The sequence below is a fragment of the Calypte anna genome, chromosome 1 (genome assembly GCF_003957555.1).
Source record: "Calypte anna isolate BGI_N300 chromosome 1, bCalAnn1_v1.p, whole genome shotgun sequence".
Classification (NCBI taxonomy): Eukaryota; Metazoa; Chordata; class Aves; order Apodiformes; family Trochilidae; genus Calypte; species Calypte anna.
The window spans coordinates 27,049,278-27,069,838 of record NC_044244.1 but is presented as its reverse complement, the minus strand read 5'-3'; the positions used below and the strand labels follow the sequence as shown (position 1 = coordinate 27,069,838).

Genomic DNA, 20,561 nt, shown 5'->3' with positions numbered 1-20,561 from the left:
CACCACCATTATCATCCTTAATAATTAACAACAACATTATATACCACTTCTATTAAGTGCTGTGATTATGAGTGACAAACACCGTACTTCAAATACAGGTTGTTCTGTAGTTTTCTGCCATTCCATGGTCAGTCATGGTAAGGCAGTTTAAAATATGTTAGCAAACAAGTGCTATTTTTTTACTATTGTTCCATTTCTAAAAGAAGGTTTCATCAAATGTTTATTTCAGTCCACTGAAAAGTTATTATATAGCAGATGTAATAAGATAGCATAGCCCATATACGTAAATATTACTTTAGCTTCCGTTTTCTTGTTTTCATCACATCTATTTTAAATACTGTATTTTCAAACCTTTAAAAATTATTATATTGCAGTGTTTTCCAAAGTATTGTAATGTACAAGAAATAGAAATGAAATAAGTTTTTAATGAATTGTACATGGTGATTATTCCTCTGATGTCTGGTAAATTGCATTAAGATCAACTAAACAAAAGCACTAGTAGATCAGACTAAACTAGCAAAAGAGAAATGGTAAATAAATCTCATGTAAATCTAGTTGATTATAATTGTTTTTTAAAATACATATTTATCTGTAAATTAAAGTAACCTCCAATAATGTCCATGGATATAATGAACTTTTCCTGACGCAAAAAAATGTTGTCATTCTGATCTCATAATGGTCTAAGTTGTGAGAATTTGTCCTGGCTTACAGTCACGTTAAACATCTTAATCTTATAGTTTTCCCTCAGGCAAATTTATTACAAATGAAGGGAAAAAAAGGAGCTGTAACGAGTTCACAAAAAACATTGATGCTTAAACAGTTTGAAATCTAGATTTAAATACAAGCAGTTTTGACATTTCCTTTACATCTGGAATTTAATGCTATTCAGGGCCAGTCTGAAGTTCTAAAAGGCAATCAGAAAAAAAAGTAAAGTAGATTTCCAAAACAGGAAACCGTAGTCAATTTTTACAAGTGTGTCTGTATATTTTACATGCTCACTTTTGAGGTATTCCACATAAAGATTCTTAAAATCTAGCTGTCATCTGATATTGTCAGCTGCCCAAGTTGGACACCTCAGAATTGAGATTGTCAGGAACACACTAATTTCCAAAAGTCCTCATGCATGGTTATGGACTGCATGTTAGCTATTTGCTAGAATAAAACAATAAAACAGTAAAACAATATTCTGTGAATTTGTATTTGCAAAGAGAAACAGGATTCTATATGAAATTCTTCACTCCAGAGAGTGGAATGAAAGCAAGATTACATATACTAGCAATAACTTATTTCAATTTTTACAAAGACTATATAATTTCCAGCAACTGTATCGGACCAGCTATTAGAGCTTACTTCTAGAGAAATTTTATTTCAAGACTGGCTCTGGTAAGAAAACCTAAATTTATACTCCTTCCCCAGTCAAAAACTTCCATTTCAAAAACAAAATTACATTCTTATAGAGAGAAAAACAGATTTTTGTCTCAATTCTTAAAATACATAAATAAATAAGTTGTCACATCTTTTTATCAATCATGCTGCAACAAAAAATTCCTTATGGAAACAATTTTTTTTTTCATTTTGATGATACAAAAAAGAAGAAAAATTGTCAGAAAGATCCTAAATATTCAAACTTAAGCCTGAATATTTCCATAACTAAAACATAAATAACCCAAAACAAAGAAACAAAAATCAAAAAACCCTCACAAAAAAATTAAAAAACCCAACCAAACAAAAAACAAAACATAAAAACCCCACAACAACCAAACCTCCACCAAACCTAAGTGCTGCAACTACAAGCAGGTGAGCTATGAAATGTCCCATGCCTGATTTTTGTTTAGTGACATTTCCATCTTTCTGTCCCTAGAACTGCTCAGAGGTTACAATGACAAGAACTGAGAAGTGGCTCTTTCAGTTGATGTGTTTGAAAGGTAGCTTTGTATGAACAGCTGTGTTTTCAAAATGCTTGCCACCTCTAAATTGGTCCTTGTGAAGTGAACTGTTTGCCTTATTGCCAGCAGGGCACATTGCAGTGTAGCTGCTGCATATTTAGTTTTTATCACTGTCTCTCTAACTGCTGAAGTGGAAAAGAAAGATTGCCAAAACCTGACGTGTTTCTTTTCCTTTCTGCCCACTCTGACTTGGTTCATAGCTGTCTGCTGCTCCAGTGATGAGAAACGTTGCTCAGTTTATTCATTCCCTGAATGTCTTTTCCAGCTCAAATAATGGTGATACCCTCTTGTAAACCAAGGCTCCAGCTGTCAATAGCAGTAAATGAAACAAACCTAATTAAGACATACCAATCATTGTCTACACAAGAGATAATTAGGTTGCAGAAAGTCTCACATGTCAGGGTGCATTTTTCTAAAAGCAAAAGATAATACCTTAAAAGCAAGAGGCACACCATACTTAGGGATGGAGCTCCAGAAAAAATAATCAGCCTGCAATTATTTAAACAGTTTCAGGACAGAAGCCCTAGTACAGGAAAACAATAACAAAAATACTGCATATCATCACTAATAAGCAATACCATCTCTTTAGATGCAGACTATTTAGATGGTTTTTTATTACAGACATTGGGAAGCACTCCGTGCCATTTTATCTGGATGAGGAAATATATGTGCAATCAGAGTGCACCTAAGGATTTATAAATGCAGCTGGGTAAAGGAGTACATCAAAGACTTTACAACTACAATGCTCAGCTCCTGCTGCTGCTTGTAGGGAAATACTTATCCTCCAGTTCAACTTACTGGTGATAATTTGCTCATCTCTACAAGTTTTTTGATTGTGCACCATGGTAGGTACAAGTTTCAAGAAGCACTCGCAGCACATCAAAAATCTGGAGAGCTCACCAAAACTCATTAACAAAAGAGCTATACTAAAAGAGCATTTTTGCTTAACAGATAATACTGACATATTTGCACTATCTGAATTAATTTTTTTTATTTTTATTTTTAAAGAAAACACCTACTTCTGCACAGACAGAAATGCAATAAATAACCCTCAGGCTCTCCTTGTCATTATTACTACCTTTGAAACTGGACATTTGAATTGCAAAACTTTCCCATAAAACTCCAAACCGTACAAATTACTTAGCTTTAAAGTACTGGAACTCACTAATAAAAATTCTGAAAATCAATGTTAGTAAGAGTATTTGAATTTAATCTTTATTTTTAATTATCAGTACATATGTACTGTTACCAGTGTATTAATGAAGAAAGGGAATCAATTAATTCCCAAAGTTCAAAGTATCACAAAGTTAAATGCTTATTTCCAGTATGAACATTTATCTCTCTGACACAACATTCTTCAAGGAAATTGAACTTCAGTTACAGTTTATAGCACTGAGTGCAAGATAACATTTTACATGAGGGTTTTTTTATTACAGTAGACTGCAGTTCTTTTCTCAGTTCAAAATGGTTTGTCCACATCTTAAGGTTAGTCATTAATTACATACACACAGACACACACACAATCAATACTGCTGCCTGGCATAAGAAAATTCACACTGTCTTGTGAGTTCTCATGTTTTCAAGTGGAAACAGAAAACTTGACTTTAGTAATCCATGTTTTCTTCTCTGTCAACCTTGTATATCAGCGTCATACAATAACACTGTAATAAACAAAAAGAATAACAAAAATCTTTTGCCACTCAGATGATTCTGCATAAATTTTGCTATGAATTTCACTGCTTCACTTTTTTATGTACAATGTCACATGGCATGTACTACAGTCATAAGATTTAGTGTTATGTTGTCCTGCAAGGAGCAGGGAGCTGGACTTGACAATCCTTATGGGTCTCTTTCAACTTGAGATACTGTATTCTAGGATTCTGTGATCTGATAGGATATGGATGTCTACGGTACTCCAGAAACATTCTTTTATTCTACACCTTGAATGACAGTTAATACTAAATCATTTTCATGTAGAAGAATACATAGATATGACAATTCAAACAAAAAAATCTTTCTGAAGTGAAACGTTCTTTTGGAATGATGACTGTACAGACTGGGAGAGTGTGAAAATTGTTCTACAATCTGTTATTCAAGGCACTCAACCCCAGTGAATATTTTATACAAGGGAGAACTTCAACTGAAGAAATAAGAAAGATTTATTCTTGAACATATTACGAGCTTGAATTGGTGGCTTATTAGCTGGAGCCTTCACCAGAAAAAGACATCAGGTTAAATCATAAAAAAGAATTTCAACCTGGATCTTTTACAGAAAGACCACTCTAATATATATGACATAAAAAGGTCCACTAACACCCTTCTTATTGTCATGAGAAGCCCACTGAAGCTGAAGCATAAGCTCAGGAGTAGTACAAACTCAAAAACAGGAGGATGTACGATCAAGGTACATGAAAAAGTAGTAGTTGTTTTTCATTAACTGAGTCATCCTCTCAGGAAACAAGGAAATACATTAAAAGTCCAACTTGATCCACATCCTATTTTTGACAGTGACCAAAAGCAAACGTTCAGGGACAATAATAAAACCAGGTCAGCTATGTAGGTATGCTTCCCCAGAATACTCTACCAGTACCCCTACTAAGCAGAAGGCTCCTGAGAATTATTCTGGGATCAAAGTGCTGAGATTTGATAGCTGCAGTAGCAGTCAGCTGAATTTCAATGAATTTACTATCGAGATAAGATTTTCAAAATTATTAGAAGCTTATGTTTTGTATTTGTTGTGCTGACAAATATATTTTAATATACAACTCAAATAAGATTCCAGAAGTCAATGGGACATATGTACCAAGAACACAACTCAAATACTTCCCTCCTCTGGCCATCCTCTTTTTTCCCTACTTAGTAAATTATATCTGTACATTTGGCACAGAATGATTTCTACACAGAACTTTAGTAAATGGAACAGTACTCCATATATTTGTATCACTTTTTCTCCTGTTGGCAAAATTAAGAGCAAATTACCTGCATTAACAGTTCAGTGCCAACATTTATTTTTCTGCAAGCCTCAAGGTTCATTTCATTTCCCAGAACAAAGGAACAGATTACATCCTTGCTATTTCAGTCAGCATGTCTTTGCATATCAGTAAAAACAGGGCCATTTGTATAAAACATATTATTAATCCTCAGAACAGCAGAATGTTTTCTGAATGTTTATCTCACACATTGTCTGTTCACTTGATCACTATACTTATATGTTAAAATATTAAATCTCCTTAAATGTACGTTACCAAACAACAGTCTCAAAGACTCCCTAAATGTACTTCAAATTGGCCAATGCTCAAGTCACTCAACATGGTCAAAGACTTTTTTCCTCTGAACTGACATGAAATAACTACATGGTCAATATGTCCGGTCCTCTTGGCCATGGAAAGGAAAAACGAAATCCAAAACCTTGACATTTCACTTTGGTAATTCTGTCTGTCTATCTATAACAGCAACACCTCAAATGTTGTCTATCAATCCAATGAAGCATTGACCTTGCAGTTTGCAAACAATGTCACTGTGAATTTTAACACTGGAGTCCATTTAAAGTTAGTGTAAAAACTATATTTCGAAGCAAATGAAGCAGTTGGTGTAATATTTCATACATGAAAACACAAAAGCAACACAATGTATAGCCATAGGAAGGTTTTTTCCCCCCAGAAAAAGCAACTACATATTAAAAATCTGTAGAGGACACATTTGATGTTACAGCTGGCTAAGAGTTCAGTCTTAACTATAATTTAGGACATTTAGACAATCTAGAACTTCATAGCAAATTTCAGATTCTTACAGCGCCACAAAGAAACATTGCTCGTATTTATTTTTATTTTTATATATTTTATTTTATATATTTTTATTCATAGCATGCTAAAAAACCTTTTCTGGTTTTATTACCTTGCAAATGAAATTATTGAAACCAAAATAAGCAAGTAATTTGCCTAGATTATTAGCTGTTTATAATGAGGTACATATATCTCCCTAAGTACTGCTTTAAAAAAAAAAAAAAAAAAATTAGTTTTCTTCCTAAAGAACAGCTACAAGAAGAATTTAAAAATGACAAAATCTGTAGATAATAGATTTTGTATATTTCTTTATATATATCTCTGAGACTTGCCTAAGACTGTCATCGTTAGAAATGTGCATTAATTTAACCAGCCCTTTTTCCTTTGATTACAAATAAATTATGTCCTTTGTATGTATAAACTTCATGTTCAAAAGTTAAATATTCATGCTCTGTAGTATTTTGCTCAGTGTTTACATTTTCAAAGCCAACAGAACTCTGTCTGCTTCTAGTGATAACTGAAAGAATAAAAGAAAATATTTAAAAGGAGCATAAAATATGTAGAAAAATCTCACTGATACATTTTGCTTTATATTTTGTGGATCTTCATCCTCCTGTAGAGAAATGTTCCACTGGATGTATGACAAGCTACAATTCGGAAGATATATTATTCTATTAACTTCATTTCTGCTATCTGGATACCACTACAATACTCTAGGCACCACAGTCATTTTCTTTTCTTACTTGTAATAATTAACATGAGAGAGCAAAAGATGGCAAATTAATTTATAACTATAGTTTCTTGTACTAATTATTTCTTCTTATTATATTTTAGGTCATCCTGTCATTCCTGCAGGCACTAATCATTCATGGGATTTGAAGTTAATACTACTAAATAAATGAATTGCTTAATCTCCTATGACCATCTACACATACTTCATCTTTACAAAGGTTATCAATTTTATGTCATCAAGGACAGAGTGACCTTCATTTCCACAAAATGCCTCTTACTACTGGACAAGATCATTACAAATTTATCACTTATTCTCAGGAAGAAAGTCCTTCACGATCATCACTTGACAAATGCAAGTGTGTGTATTTTCAACTGACCAGATCATACTGAGTTCCAAAACCATAACTGTGGAATACTAAGGGGTCTGTTACTTTTCTGAACATTTGAGCTAAGATGAAGGACATGCAACTCAAAATTAATTTCCTTCTTGGCCTAGTTATCACTGCTCTAGTACAAGCTGTAGGAAAAAAAGCAGACTGCCCAGAGTCATGTATATGCGAGATCAGACCATGGTTCACTCCCAGATCTGTGTATATGGAGGCTCCAACAGTGGACTGTAATGATTTAGGCCTTTTTAATTTTCCAGCCAGACTTCCTGCTGATACACAGGTTCTACTTCTACAGACTAATAATATTGCAAAAATTGAACACTCAGTAGACTTTCCAGTGAATTTAACTGGTCTAGATTTATCTCAGAACAATTTGTCCTCTGTGACCAGTATTAATCTTATCAAGATGCCACAGTTGCTTTCAGTGTACCTTGAAGAAAACAAACTTACTGAACTCCCTGAAGAATGTTTCTCTGGACTCCACAATTTACAAGAGCTTTATATTAATCACAACCTGCTTTCTGTGATTGCACCAGGAGCTTTCATAGGCCTCAATAATCTTCTCAGACTTCATCTCAATTCAAATGGTCTGCAAATGATCAACAGGGAGTGGTTTGAAGCTACTCCTAACCTTGAAATTCTGATGATTGGTGAAAACCCAATCATCAGAATTGAAGATATGAACTTTAAGCCTCTTATCAATCTGCGTAGCCTAGTTTTAGCAGGAATAAATCTCACTGAAATACCAGATAATGCTTTGGTTGGCCTTGACAATTTAGAAAGCATCTCCTTTTATGACAACAGATTTGTTAGAGTGCCACACATTGCCCTCCAAAAGGCTACAAATCTTAAATTTCTGGATCTAAATAAGAATCCCATTAACAGAATACGGCGAGGAGATTTTAGCAATATGCTACACCTTAAAGAGCTAGGAATCAATAACATGCCTGAGCTGATTTCTATAGATAGCCTTGCTGTTGATAATTTGCCAGATTTAAGAAAAATAGAAGCTACCAATAACCCCAGATTATCATACATTCATCCAAATGCATTCTACAGGCTTCCCAAGCTGGAATCCCTCATGCTCAACAGCAACGCGCTGAGTGCCCTGTACCGCAGTACGATTGAATCCTTGCCTAACCTCAAAGAAGTCAGCATCCACAGCAACCCCATCCGATGTGACTGTGTCATCCGCTGGATTAACATGAATAAAACCAACATTCGCTTCATGGAGCCAGAGTCTCTGTTTTGTGTAGACCCTCCGGAATTCCAAGGCCAGAATGTGAGACAGATACACTTCCGGGAAATGATGGAAATCTGTCTCCCTCTCATAGCCCCTGAAAGTTTTCCATCTACTCTGGATCTAAAAACTGGCAGCCATATTTCTTTACACTGCAGAGCAACAGCAGAACCAGAACCTGAAATCTACTGGATAACACCATCCGGACATAAACTTTTGCCTAATACTATTTCTAATAAATACTACATCCATTCTGAAGGAACATTAGACATAAGTGACGTAACACAAAAAGAAAGTGGCTTATACACATGTATAGCAAGCAACTTAGTTGGGGCAGACCTGAAGTCAGTCATGATTAAAGTGGATGGCTCTTTCCCTCAGGACAGCAATGGATCTTTGAATATTAAAATAAAAGACATAAAATCTAATTCCGTTTTGGTGTCATGGAAAGCAAACTCTAAAATTCTCAAGTCCAGTGTCAGATGGACAGCCTTTCTGAAAGCTGAAAACTCCCAGGCTGCACAAAGCGCTCGAATACCATCTGATATAAGGGTGTATAACCTTACACATCTAAATCCATCAACTGAATACAAAATTTGTGTAGATATTCCCACTATCTATTCACAGAATAAGAAACAATGCATCAATGTAACCACAAAAGGACCGGACTTGGCAATGAAAGGCCATGAAAAGAGCAACATAATAGGATTCCTTGCCTGCCTTGGTGCTCTTCTGGGAATCACCTCTGTGATATATCTCTACAACTGCATCTCACGAGAGATGAACTATGACGTTGGACACAGCTATCTAAAGAATTACCTGAAGAAACAATCTTTTTCACTCAATGAGCTTTATCCTCCTCTAGTCAGTCTTTGGGACATGGGCAAAGAAAAAAGCACATCAGTGGAAGTAAAAGCAACTGTAATAGGCGTACCAACCAATGTGTCATAAGTATATCAGTTTATTTCTGAAATAAAAAGCACATGACTGCATTTGTGCTGAATAAAAAAGGCAACATGAAGAACTATTTCTTTTTGGAACCAGACACCTGAGCTCTGCCGCTGCTGACAAATGGTAATATGTACTGACTCAGTGTAAGAGAAGAATTTTAACTGTCTTCTAAGGGTATTCTACCAACCAAATACAATTAATTTCATTTTCTAGAACTTTCATGGGACTTTCAAGTCTGGAATACAGTGCAAGTAGCCAAGAAGATTTTCTGTATTTTTTTTTTTTAATTATATAAAAGTAGTGGAACTGAGCAATACCTCCTCCTGTGCTGTATTACAAACACTAGCCATGAGTTTTTGCAGTGAGCAGATATACTAGGATTGACACATGGTGTAATGAAATGGACAGATTCTGTAGAGTAGACACAGTGAGTATGTGGATTTTTTTTATGAGGAAAATACATTTTTGATTAAAATCAAAATAGTTTTTGCCTTGTTTGTTTCTAAAAAAAAATACATTCTGGGAGCTTTTTGTCTTGATAATAAACAAACTCATTCTAATGTCTGATAAAATATCTCTTTACATATTCTCTTGAAAGATGCTAATCTGAGTACCTCTGGATCATTTTGCTGGTTTAAGGGTGTATAACTGCAATAGACCACACAATAAATATTTTATAAACTATGTACCCATAATAATAACAACCATATTTTACACATTACTTTTTGTGGGAGGAAGGACAGAGAAGAAGAGTGGGAAGGAGAGACATAAGACTGAAAAGGAAATAGATTGATAGCTACTGATTTTAGCAAGTTTTGAGCTGTTTTAGTATCTTCACAGAAGCTTGAAAACTCAATGTAATGTTTGGACTCAGACAATATGAATCCAATCTTTTGTCCTCAGTCAAATGGATAATTCAGTTATTAATAATGTCTAAATTTTAGGCTGGCCATACAGGGAACTCAGATAGCTTGAACAGTTCAAATGATATTAAGGTTTTCTTTCTGAACCAGCACATTTCTGTTCAGCAATAACAGCAACTGACCAGTTTATAAGCTTCCTCAGCTTTCACAATTAACAAGCAATAAATGCATGGCAGAAACATTATCAGTAGAAATGAACTGAAACAAAATGAAAAGAGAACAATAAATACCTGACTACTCACATTGGAGCTAAAGTTCTCACAGGAATAGGACTGGGCCCATAAGGAGTAAATATGCATAAGAAAACAATGATCAGAATGTTAATCTCAAGACAAATCCAATTCTGGTTTTGAAAAAATTACTACTCCTAAGCCCAGCAGAGAAAAGATATCTAGCCATTAAGATACCTGATGAAAAATGAGGTATGTCCTGACAAAGAAAGCAACACCAAAATATTTTAATTCATATATATGAAAAAAGTAGAAAGAATAAAGAACAAAAATTGTTATCTCTGAGTATTGTGCTTAAGGAAATAAATAGTCACAGAACGCACAAGTAGCTGGAATTACAAAGTAAAAATAGGAGTAACAAACATTTCTTGTAAGTCTTTAGTAGATTTTAACATTTTTAAAACTCTATATTAATATAAATTTTATATTACAAGCCTTGGTCAAAGTGAAGATTTCTGTGGAATCACTGAGTTTTTGTAGGTGAAAGAAAAAGAGTTACTTCTCCAAGTTAGATATTCATTTTTTCACTTATTTATAATATGTTGCATACTTCCAAAATATTATTGCTCTATAATCACTTACAGTATGAAAACAATAATTTCATTTTACTCAGTGCCAATGAATCACTTGCTTTCATGTTAAAGACCTCCTTTTTCTGTTTAAATCCCAGGATTTTTAAGTTATGTAAAAGTACAAAAAAAAAAGCCATTAGGGGATATTCAAAGAGTCAACAAGTCCCACTGATGAAGGACAAATCTGATGAACAGTTGTGGCACACAAAGGTTGAGATCAGTCAGAAAAATGCTGAGATGTCACAGATTTTGGCACCACAGATGGAGCTCTGGGAGTAGAACTTTCCCCTTAGCAAAATGGTGGCTCAGATGGGACCCACCCATCACTGAGGAGATACCAGGTTGGTCCCCAGGATGTTGTGGGTGTTCATTGTATGTTTGGCTTTGGAATCAAGCTACATTTAGAACTTACAACACTTAGAGCTCAGAAGGGAGAATATAATTTTTTTTTCAGGCAGAAACAACTCTGCATGAATTTATAAGAGAGCACACTAATACAAGTTTAATGGGAAGCACTGGTAAGACTTTTCCCCATGATACAATAATTCCAGGCTTTACTTAAGTTCTTAGATTTCTCATTAAGAGTTTTTGGTGATGGATAAAATGCATTTTTTATAGAAGAATTTTCACCTTAAACATTAAGATATTAACTAGATAAACCTCACAAACATTTGAATCGTTGTATACTCAATACTGATATCAAATGAAAACTTACCTTTATATTTTAAGAAGCTGATTACCCTCTTGACACTTGTTATATATAATTCCATTTTCTTTTTTACCCATAAAATAGAGAAATATGACTGCATTTTCTTAAAGGAGTTCTGCAATCCTTCTCTCACATGATTTTGATAAAGCCATTTTACAACTTTATACCTTAATTTCTCTGACAGTTTCTCTGAAATATGCTGAGCTTTTGTCTTCAGCATGTTAACAAACTGCCTCTTCTGTAACTAATCATTGTTGAGTAACCTTCTTTGTTTGTGCAAATATACTGTCATTGCTAACATTCCAAAGTGAAACTTTTAGAAATACTAGAAAAATGTCCATAAAAACAGGGTCAGTAGTTTATCTACAATAGGTTATGAAATCACAGAAATTTTGAGTTCCTCATAGAATAAAATATTTGTGGTTTGGTAGGAGAGCTTAACTGATGGGGTACAAAGAAGGAATACAATTGCAATAATTAGAACAGAAATATCCTTTACAAAGTTCTCAATCTTACCAAAAGGTTTGCAGAAAGAAATGCTTCCAGATTTAGATTTAAACTTTTAAAGCATATACTTACTAGCATATTCAAGTTAATATCATCATCCATTTATTCATGAAGGTTTATGTCAACAGCAGTGCAATTCTTCAGTATTCTGAGATTTTACATATCTTCAAATTGACATTTTACATTTTTCTAATAAAATTCTATTTCTTGTAAGAACATGTTAAAGGCAAAAAGCATATTGGAGGTGAGGCCACTTAAACCCACTTAAATAAGTTTTCAACATGTATATTGTTCAATGAATTGTTGTTTGATCCTTTTATTACATACACTTCTGTGCACGTGTGAAGTATTTCTATTAGCAACATATTAGCCTCAGAGCAGATCTTTATCTCATTATAACTGTATTGCATTTTATCTACTACACAGAAGTAGTAGTTGTAGAACACATGACAGGACTTTCAATGGCAGTACTGTCAACCACCTACTATCCATATAAACACAACTATAATCTCTACACAGAGACATCTCGCCGGTATTAGCCTAACAAATCTCTTGAAAGATTCATTATTGCTCCATGACCGAAGACAATCTTCATGTTAAAATCCTGACAGAAGATAAAGGTGAGCAGTTAGATTCTTGCATAGCTGTGTGTGAAAAGTGATATTCCTTCCTCAGATATACTGCTCTATAAATCTGAGGGTCCTGGAAGGAATAAATCCACCTTTTAACCTTAGACTTTTCAGAAAAAGGTGCCTATATAGTCTTGAAAATAAGTTCACCTACCAGACAGTACCAGAAGAATTGATGTTTTAAAGAGAAAAAATTGAAAAGAATTTCTGTCAGATTTAAGGAGTACAATTCTTACTAATAAACTGAAAGGAGTAAGTCCAGAGTAGAGGTGTGGCACTGACAAGACAAGAAGCTTCACATAACAGATTGTGAAAAGTAAGTATGAAAAGTTCAGTATGAAAACTACAGAAGACATTTTGAAGGACACAGTTAAATGGAACAGAGAAAATGGCCCCTGAACACCAACCAGTAGAGACAAACCAAGACCAACAATTCACCTCATGCTACAGATGAGAAATGTGTCTGGAAACTGATGGCAAATTGCATGCAGTTTTTATGGAAGCAAGAAACAAGATGACTAGAAACATATCCAGAGTGAAAAATTTCTGGTGTTGCCTACTGAGGACCATGAGACTTTACAATAACATACCAGAAAGGACAACTCAAATAAAATTTTTGGGGAAGCAATAAATACAAGTTCTTCTTTCAGGACACCTTTGGATCTCACAAACAACAGCAGAAAAATATTGGAATCAACTGCTGTATAAGGAAAAAATGCATCTATCTGGGATATTGATTGACCAATAACCAATAATTTGGAACAATGGGTTCCAAACAAATTGCTTTGGTAGTTCAGTTGGTAGGCATACCAAATGTGTAATTTGAATAGTTTCCAGTTTAAGACCACTGAAAATAATTGGTGCCCATCTTCTCTGGAAAAGGCTACATAGATACTGAGGGGAAATGCTAGGCTAAAACAGAAGAAGAGAAGGATTATCATAAGACAAGTTATTCTAATATTCAGTAAACATAAAATCAAGACATTGAAAGCAAAAATTAACCTAGATGTTAACGTTTGTGAAGCTAAAAAAACCTAATCAAACTTCATTTCCAAGTCTAGAAGTTGCGTATTAAACAACAGAATTACAAGTACTCATTTATATGGATTAATTCGATTCGAGTTATTACTGAAACCTGGCAAGATTTGCATGATTCAATTATTAAAATACACTACCATAACCAGTGTAGTGAGAACTGCATTTTGAAACTGAGAACTAAACTATTCACTTCAGGTTCAATAAAAATTCTGAAGGAGTTGAGTCCTGTTCACTTTCTGTTATAGAACAGTATGAAGTGTTATCATGAACAAAATTTAGTCAGCTACATTATTATCTGCACTGCAGTTTTCCTAGACAAAATGTTTAAGCATCATTTGTAAATACCATAAGCATACAGCAGAATTAGTAATGAATAATGAAAACTGACCCAATGGTACATGAGTGACAATGGTTATGCTATTCTTCTGCTTACATTGAGTAGTGTTTCACTTCTATAACCAGGGATTTCAAAAGACATGAAGTCTGGTTTTGAAAGCTTTTTAGGTCCACCCCTCCTAACATTCAGTTATTGCTCTAAAGGACATATGTCCTCTTACATCTCATAAGCCTTATTAGCCCTGTATGTCTGTCCCTGGTAACCCAGAGAATCAAAAAAGTCTAGATGCTCATATTTAGGTAAGTAACTAAATACAGCCACATAGTTAAAAGAAATCCTACTATATTCCAAAGAAATAGCTGTTTGATGGAAACTAACTTTTATCTAAAATTTTATTTTGTAGTTAAGGAAGCTCATTCCTATTTAGAGAAAAAAAACCAAAATACAAACAAACAAAAAAAAGATGCAGGGGGAAGTGGAGGAAGTTCCAGCATTCTTGGAAAATTAAAATGGTTTTAAAGAACCACAGAATTGTCAGAGTTGGAAGGGACCTCTAGAGATCACCTAATCCAGCTCTCTACTAAAGCAGGATCACCTAGAGCAGGTTACACAGGAACACATCCAGGAAGGTTTTGAATATCACCTAAGAAGGGGACTGCACAACATCCTCAGGGCAGCCTATGCCAGTGCCTTGGCACACTAAGAGTAAAGTTTTTTTCTTATGTTTAAATAGAACTTCCCACGTTCCAGCTTGTGCCATTTGCCCCTCATTCTGTCACTGGGAACTACTGAGAAGAGTCTGGCTCCATGTTCCTTGCACCCACCCTTTAGGTACTTTTATACATTAGTAAGGTCTTCCTACAGCTTTCTCTTCTCCAGGCTAAATAGACTTAGCCCTCTCAGTCCTTACTCACATGAGAGATGCTCCCCCCAGTCAATTTTGTTGCCCTCTGCTGGACTCTTTAGTAGGTCCCTGTCTCTCTTGAGCTGGGAAGCCCAGAACAGGATTCAGTATTCCAGATGTGGCCTCACCAGGGCCACACTTTTCTTTATCACACCCAGGATTCCATTAGCCTTCTTGGCAATAAGGGTACATTGCTGTCTCATGGATAATTTATTATCTACCAGGACCTCCAGATCCTCCTCCTCAGCACTGCTTTCCATCAGGTCCACCTCTACCCTATTTTTGGTGCTTGGGGTTTTTTCTCCCCAGGTGCAGGACCCTACACTTGCTCTTGTTGAACCTCATTAGTTTCTTCTCTGCCCAGCTCTCCAGCCTGTCCAGGCCACTGTGGATGGCAACATAGCCCTCTGGAGTGTCAGTCACCCCTCCCAGCTCCGTATCATCAGTGAATTTGCTGAGGGTACACTGTTCCCTCAGCCAGGTCCTTGATGTGTATGTTGAACAAGACTGGACTAAGTATTAACCCCTGTTGGACACTGCTGGTTACAGGCCTCAATCTCTACCCCACTCCATTGGTTACCACCCTCTGAGTTCTGTCACACAGACAGCTCTCAACACACCTCACTGCCCACTTCTCTAGCCCACACTTCCTGAGCTTCTTAAGAAGGATGCTAAGGGAGACAGTATCAAAAGCCCTGCTAAAGTCAGGGTAGATAACATCCACTGCTCTCCTCTCATCTAGCCAGCCAATAACAATGTCACAGAAGGCAATCAGGTTGGTCAAGCACGATTTCCCTTGGGTGAATCCATGCTGACTTCTCCCAATGTATTCTTTGCTTTCACAAATTTTGTGATGCCATTCAGAATAATTTTTTCTGACACCTTATGAGGGATAGAGGTGAGACTAACAGTCTGTGTTCCCTGGGTCCTCCTTCTTGCCCTTTTTGAAGACTGGAGTGGCATAAGCCCTCCTCCAGTCCTCAGGCACTTCCACTGTTCTCCATGATCTCTCAAAAATGATGAAGGGTGCCTGGCAAAAATGTCTGCCAGCTCTCTCAGAACTCATGTATGCATCCCATGAGGGGCCATGGATTTATGGACTTCCAATTTGGCTAAGTGGCCTCTTATCTGGTCCTCCTCTACCAAGTAAAAATCTTCCTCACTCCAGACCTTATGCCTTCCCCCCAGGGTCTGGGATTCAAGAGGTTTGGATTTTGCAGTGAAGGCTGAAGCAAAGGTGGTGTTCAATAACTCTGCCTTCCCTGTGTCTTCTGCCACTATGGCACTGCCTAATTCATCAGTGGATCTACATTTCCCCTATTCTTCCTTCTTTTCATTGATGTTTTGGAAGAAACCCTTCTTGCTGTCCTTGATACTCTTTGCCAGCTTTAGTTCCAAATGGGCCCTAGCTTTCCTCATTGCATCCCTGCATTCTCTGACTGCCTTTCTATATTTCTCCCAAGTGGTCAGTCCTGTTTTCCACATTCTGTAAATTTCCTTCTTCCCTTTAATTTGTTTCCAGAAGACCTGTACTCATCCATGCAGGTTTTCTACTATGTCTTTAGGAAGAAGCTGTTTACATTTGCCAAATTACAAGAACAGATACAAGTATTTACACAATATGAATTAAAAAAAAAAAAAAAAGAAATAAATAAAATTTAAAAACCCAGAAAAACAAGAAATGTGAAATGAAATGCTGATATGAAATGTTGATATTCTTGTAGAACCTTTAATATTCACTGAACCGACCATTTTGTATTTTTAAAAGTTCCATTTGAAAATGTTTTATTCTTTCAAAAGCTCATCACACAAAGACTTTCAAGTATAATACTCATCCCACAATGACATTCAAGACTGTAAATCAACAGTTTTCAAAGCAACTCAGTCTTTTATTAAGTTACTCCTTCCTCCAGATGAAGCTGAAAACTACAAATGAAATTCATTTGGCAGCTAAAACGTGCTTTTCAAATCTCTCTCACTTGCTTTTTTTCCAATTATTTTTAAACTTTTTTTTCCCAAGTCCTTTTTTATGCCTTGATGCAAATGCTCCATTTTAATCATTTCCATGCTTATGGGTCTTTGGTTATTTTCTGCTACTATTTTTGCCAGACTGTCATGTAATTTCCAACACTGCCAGTAAGGACAGATGTTGTCTGACTTAACAAAAAAGTTATCAAGCAGACATCATATTTGCAGGCAAAATATTAGAATAACTAAATACAAATATTAAAAAATTAATTATTAAACAAAACAATGGTGTAAAACTAATCAGCAAATGAGATTAAGTAACTTTTGAGGAAACAAAGCATAAAAATGTAATAACATGAAAATAATAACAATAATAACATGGGAGCAAGATAAAGATGAAAGGGTAGGCAATTTGGGCAGATGGCCTATTTCTGATCCTAAAATAGCTGATGTACATTTTAACATTACAGTTTATAAGAGTGGAAAACAACTCCATCTGCCTCACTGTTACGTAGCTATTATTCATTATTTTCCTTAATGACAATTTCATGCTGTGCTCCAAACAACAATAAGGCTTTTGGGAATCACAAAGCTTCATGCTGTACATACTCAGGTGTGAAGAGCAGCTTAGAATATATTGCCAAAAGAACAAGATATTAAATAATGTAAAAATTGTAGCTTCTTCAGATAAGGTCATTTACATTTATATTTCTACAAAATATCCCTCCCGATATACAAGCTTCAGATTTCCCTCTCAAGCTGAATACACTGATTCTCTGCCAACTATTCAAAGTATACAGACACCTGATAGCTCCATCAATAAACAGTACTTCCTTTAGTAAGAATTTTCTACTTACTAAGGAAAAAAGTATATGGAAAAATAGTTCCATATGGAAATATCTTGTTAGAAGCGTGTGGATTTGATGACACAAGAAGTTTGCTAGCCAGGTAGACAGCTCTCAGGTACAGACAGGTTATGAAGCAAACATGTAGAGTCCCATGTTAAGAACAACATATTCAGAGGTTGATCTCTTCAGGTCAGACTATTGCTTAAGAAAAAAAAGCAAGTAAAATTGGACTTCTATGGAAGCATGTATTTGTTTCCCTCTCGAGCACTTCAGATGACCTAAGAGCAGGAGGGCCAGTAGGGCAAGAAGACTCTATCCTAGCAATAGAAGACAGAAGAAAAGGAAGAAATCAAGAGGGAAAAATGAACCTATTTATGATGTTTTTTAAGAACTCAACTCACTAATTATGGTTCCCAGTGACATCACAACAGTGAAAGAATTACTGCATTTGTCTTTGAGCCTATCAGTTACAATCTGGATCATTAGACCCTGAAGGACAAATAAATAAAAGGGAAATTTACCTCTTCAAGAGATAAAACCATTACTCACATAAGAGTGAGGCATGGCCAAACTGAGGTGTGCAACAGCATGGCCAATAAAAAACTGAGTAGAAAAGAAATGCCATTTTTCAAGATAACTAAATAACTAGGAAACAAAAAAACAAATCTCAAAGCTTTCCTTAGAGTTAATTAGCTGTGCTTCAGAACTCTAGCAGAAAAGGAATATGCTGCCTTTAAAGGTAGAATCAACATGAGCTTTGCACTGTCCAAAGACAGATAAACCTCAGAAAGAATATAGAAAAAAAAAAAAAACAACACTAATTTTGAAAAAGCAATGATTATAGTCTTCATCTATGCACATTTATTCCAGTCCAGGCCTACATTCTATAAAGAAAACATTTTAGTATTCATTATTTTGCTTCACTTGTCAAAGGGCTTACAGTTCTCTAGTGTATGAATGCAAGTCAGATTCCTTGAGATGCTGTTGGGAATAATATTTGAGGGCATAATCTTGTCAGAAATTCTTATTTTTTTGTATGAAATTGTACTGTTAACATTTATAATATCTTTTTGCTTCTGTCTCTAGCATGAACTTCAGCTAAATTTAAACAGCTGAATACTTCATAGCATCCAAGAAATGAAGTTGCTGTCTGAAGACTACTAAAAGGAAGCTAAAAGACAATGCTTTGGTATAATAGTGGAATGATTTTATGGGACACAGAACCATAGGATGAAAATCATCTATTCCTATATATTCTAACATTTAAATGGAAGACAAGAGGGCTACAAATAGAGTTAGAATCATCACTTTTACAAGAAGTACAATAACCGCACAACATATAAAACCACCATTAAAAGTTAGTCTAAGCATTCTAAAGTAACTACCATAACCAACCTACAGATCATCAGCTATGTGTTTCTTTAGATACCAGGTAATAAAAGTATCAAATTAAATCAAATTGTCTATATCAATTACTCTCTCTTAGATTAATTTATCTTACCTTAACATTTATCTTACCTTAACATAGATATTAAAATATGTATTATTTAAGTAGCTATTTAAAAATGCATTTTTGTCTAGCTAATCAAACTACTGTGTAAACAGCAATGTAAAGATAGCTTCTGAGAAAAAGTTATATAAATCCATTTTATATTAATTTGACTTGACACACTAAAATGCATGGTCACATGCATTTTACGACTTCACTACTGGTCTCATGACTTAAAAATTGTTTACCAATCTTAACATTAAAGCAGTTTGTAATTTATTTCATAAATTCTCTGCACATCTTTATGAGATGTATATGCTCATTTTCAGCAAACTAAGTGCTATCTTGAATATTTGTGTGCCAGACAACCTATTCCAAAACAGGACACTGCTTTCTCCTAGAACACCTGATTGCTCAAGTTTGCCCATCTATACCTAAATTATATAACATATGCACATCATTATCCCAATTCCATTTCTCCTACAGCCATGTTAGAGGATTTCAGTACTCAAGCTGGGCTGAAATGCACTCCCATGACTTCTAGACTCTCAGTTTGATAAGGTGGACATACCCTTGGCAGGTGGATTGGACAAGATGATCTCTAGAGGTCCTTTCCAACCCCTAACATTCTATGATTCTATGATTCAAAGTCCAGTATAGCACTGGACACAATCACAACACTTATAAATGTACACCTATGTTACCATGGCCAAATCACTCTGCTGTATTTCAGGATGATTACAAATCAAAATTAATTCATTTTCTTCTTTCCAGGAACCTCAACCTCTCTCACCCTTCACATTTACTCCATTCATTTAACATTAATCTGCTGTTTACTCTCACAAAAAATTCACACCAGCATGGGCCTTTAGCACTCCTTTCTTCTTCATTAATTATCTTTTTCCCAGTCTCCTATAAAACATATTTCTGGAGTATCTTTTAATGCTATTTGTTATAATTTTATAATTTACAATTATGTGAAAAAAAAGAACAGGTGAATTGTTTTGGGGGTTTAAGTGCAAATTTCAAGTGTAGCCAGAGGAAAACTGAAAGCCTGAAAATCCTACAGTCTTGTCCTCCACTTGTTTCAGCAGTCAACTCTTCTTAAATGATAGTAAGTTAACTAAAGTTCAATTTCTCTCCCTTGGTCTTAGAAAAGTTGATTAAACTGGAGCATGTCCACTACAGCTAGAGTAATTTTAAGTTATTTTGGCTTGTTAATGTCTAGATTATTAGAAAAAGAAAATAAATCTATTATTCATGCAGGCTTTCAACAGTATTTTGCAATGTATTAGTACACACTGGTAAACATGCTACACCAAAGCACATAGAACAAAGAGAAAAGCCTCCTGCTGCCCTGAACATTG

The 20,561-nt window shown here is 35.1% G+C and overlaps 2 protein-coding genes across 2 annotated transcripts in view; one reads left to right on the top strand and one right to left on the bottom strand.

Moving 5' to 3' along the window:
- The window catches only part of LRRN3 (leucine rich repeat neuronal 3), a 34,142-nt gene extending 24,631 nt beyond the window's left edge, over positions 1–9,511 (top strand). Inside the window, exon 2 of the mRNA XM_030464689.1 lies at positions 6,563–9,511. Within this exon, the coding sequence (XP_030320549.1) occupies positions 6,914–9,040 (2,127 nt within the window). The 5' untranslated portion in view covers positions 6,563–6,913 and the 3' untranslated portion in view covers positions 9,041–9,511. The remainder of the gene's footprint in view (positions 1–6,562) is intronic.
- The window catches only part of IMMP2L (inner mitochondrial membrane peptidase subunit 2), a 435,451-nt gene that overhangs the window by 248,465 nt on the left and 166,425 nt on the right, over positions 1–20,561 (bottom strand). The gene's annotated exons all lie outside the window — the stretch shown is intronic.